The sequence below is a fragment of the Trachymyrmex septentrionalis genome, unplaced genomic scaffold (genome assembly GCF_001594115.1).
Source record: "Trachymyrmex septentrionalis isolate Tsep2-gDNA-1 unplaced genomic scaffold, Tsep1.0 scaffold263, whole genome shotgun sequence".
NCBI lineage: Eukaryota > Metazoa > Arthropoda > Insecta > Hymenoptera > Formicidae > Trachymyrmex > Trachymyrmex septentrionalis.
Window position 1 is genome coordinate 9,508 of NW_017305423.1, and position 2,059 is coordinate 11,566.

A 2,059-nucleotide genomic window follows, 5' to 3' on the forward strand; every position below is an offset into this window, starting at 1 on the left:
GTATGTAGGTATGTATATTCGTGTGAAAATATAATGTAATGTAATGTATTCAAATTCAGATATTATCATTAGTGCTTCTTATAAACATAAATACTATGTAACGTACGGCAGCTGTAAGTATATAATTAATGTATACATATATGCTGCTGTTAATTATATGGTATATCAAAGAAGAATTTAAGTTAGGCCTGGATGATAGCCTTATAAATTTAGTTGTGCTTGACTCGCGCGACGTGCCTCTGTTTTTATTGAATTAGCTTAATATCAGATTGGTAAGTGCATAAATGCATCCTGATGCACAATTATATCTACTCTCGATAGCCATCACGGCTGCTGACGGTAAATCGAGACTACCGTTAAATGTCGAACATTATAGTGCATATTTCTATCCCAAATGAAGTGTTTTGCACGTGTGAGTGTTTTTAACATTTGTGAATAGATTTTATCTTACCGTCTTTCTCTATAAAATATAAGAATAATAATGCTGTTTTAGGAAAGATCTCAGAGTTATCTGGATATTTTCCTGGCAGCTAGAAGACATAAATAATAATTGTAATATTTAAATTCTATTTGTAAAGCCTCATGAAAAAAAGTTAAGATAAAAGTGATAAAGTAAAATACAAATTTTATATAAATTTTATCATAGAATGTTATTTAATATAAAAATATTCTTATAATCGAAAAAGTTGAACAGCAAAATAAAACATATATGGTAAAACTGCAAAGAAAATTAGACAACTTCTATTAGACAACTTCTAGACGAAAATATCAAATGCAATTTGATAAATTGATGTATAATAGTTTTCAAATACAAAATATATATATTAATGTATATCGTATCAAATAATTAAGAAACTGCTTTTTCAAATATAATATTATTGCTCTCGTTTTAAAATTTAAAATACTTAAAGATGCAATTTTATAGTAAGAAGTAGTTGTTTTAGTTTTATGAATTGTTTTTTGCAGTATAGGTAAAAATATGGTTTAATAGCTCATAAATGTATGCTTTTAAGAAATCCACATACATAACGTATTAAGGTGCAATTCTTTTTGACAATGCAACAAACGCAGATTTCGCGTTAGCGAAATAAATTGATAAATTAGATAGCCACATATTTAATGTTACGATATGGAAATGGGTAAATTTATCAATTTATGCAGCAGAAGGGAAATCGAGAAAATGAGTTTGCGTTGGATTCATGAGAATCTAGAAGCGCCAACGTGTGACGAGGAGTGCAGTGATATCGACGACAGTTGCAGCGATGATAGTTGCGACACGGAACTGTTCCTCCAGGAGACGGATGTGATGAAGAATGAAAAAGATATCGCTCGCGATGGCCGAAAAAAGAGGGAAACCAGAAGAGCCCCGACCTCGACCGTTACGTTCGACGGGAACGGGTATAATCATCCGGATATTTAATTAAATCGTAAGAATATATGTGTCAATTAAGTGCGAAACACGTGATTATAATGATCTTCAGTTTGTATTTAAGAGTACGATCCTTTATTAAAAAATATACCCAACTTAGGCGTTATAACGTTATAACCCAGATAGAATACGGAGTCATAATTAAGTCATAATTATATCACAGAACATCACCATGACGTCATTTGATATCTAAAAATTGACTTATAAATGATGAATGAGGTCATGATGATGTCCTCATGACTTCTGTGTTCTACTTGAGAATTGCTTGCATGGTAGTCCAAAATGACATTCAAATTGAGTGTTAATCCTCAAATTGGAGGTTTATGTAGAAGTTAATAATTTAAGTATCATTTCGGATCGCCAACACTTAGTTGAGTGTATTTTTTCATAAGGAATATTATATTATTATAAAAACAATCTTTCAAAATAAAATGAAAAATTCGGCTAATTTGTAAAAAAGGAATAAATTATTGGCTATTTTGTTTGTATTTCATATATGAACGTTCGAATGGCGGTGAAATGTGTAATTCGCGTAAATAAATGATTTAATATACTTAATTTCTGGAACACACAAGGTAGGTATATATGTATATATATATATATATATATATATATATATATATATATATA

The 2,059-nt window shown here is 29.7% G+C and overlaps 1 protein-coding gene across 2 annotated transcripts in view; it reads left to right on the forward strand.

Moving 5' to 3' along the window:
- LOC108749085 (fibroblast growth factor 1-like) overlaps positions 1-2,059 on the forward strand; it is a 7,739-nt gene that overhangs the window by 1,098 nt on the left and 4,582 nt on the right. The window contains exons 1-2 of one of the 2 annotated variants that reach the window (XM_018487600.1): positions 340-412; positions 1,162-1,398. In XM_018487600.1, coding sequence (XP_018343102.1) covers positions 1,181-1,398 — 218 coding nt within the window. In that variant the 5' untranslated portion in view covers positions 340-412; positions 1,162-1,180. Of the gene's footprint in view, positions 1-339; positions 413-1,161; positions 1,399-2,059 lie in introns of those variants that run through there. The other variant, XM_018487601.1, reaches the window with a different exon arrangement.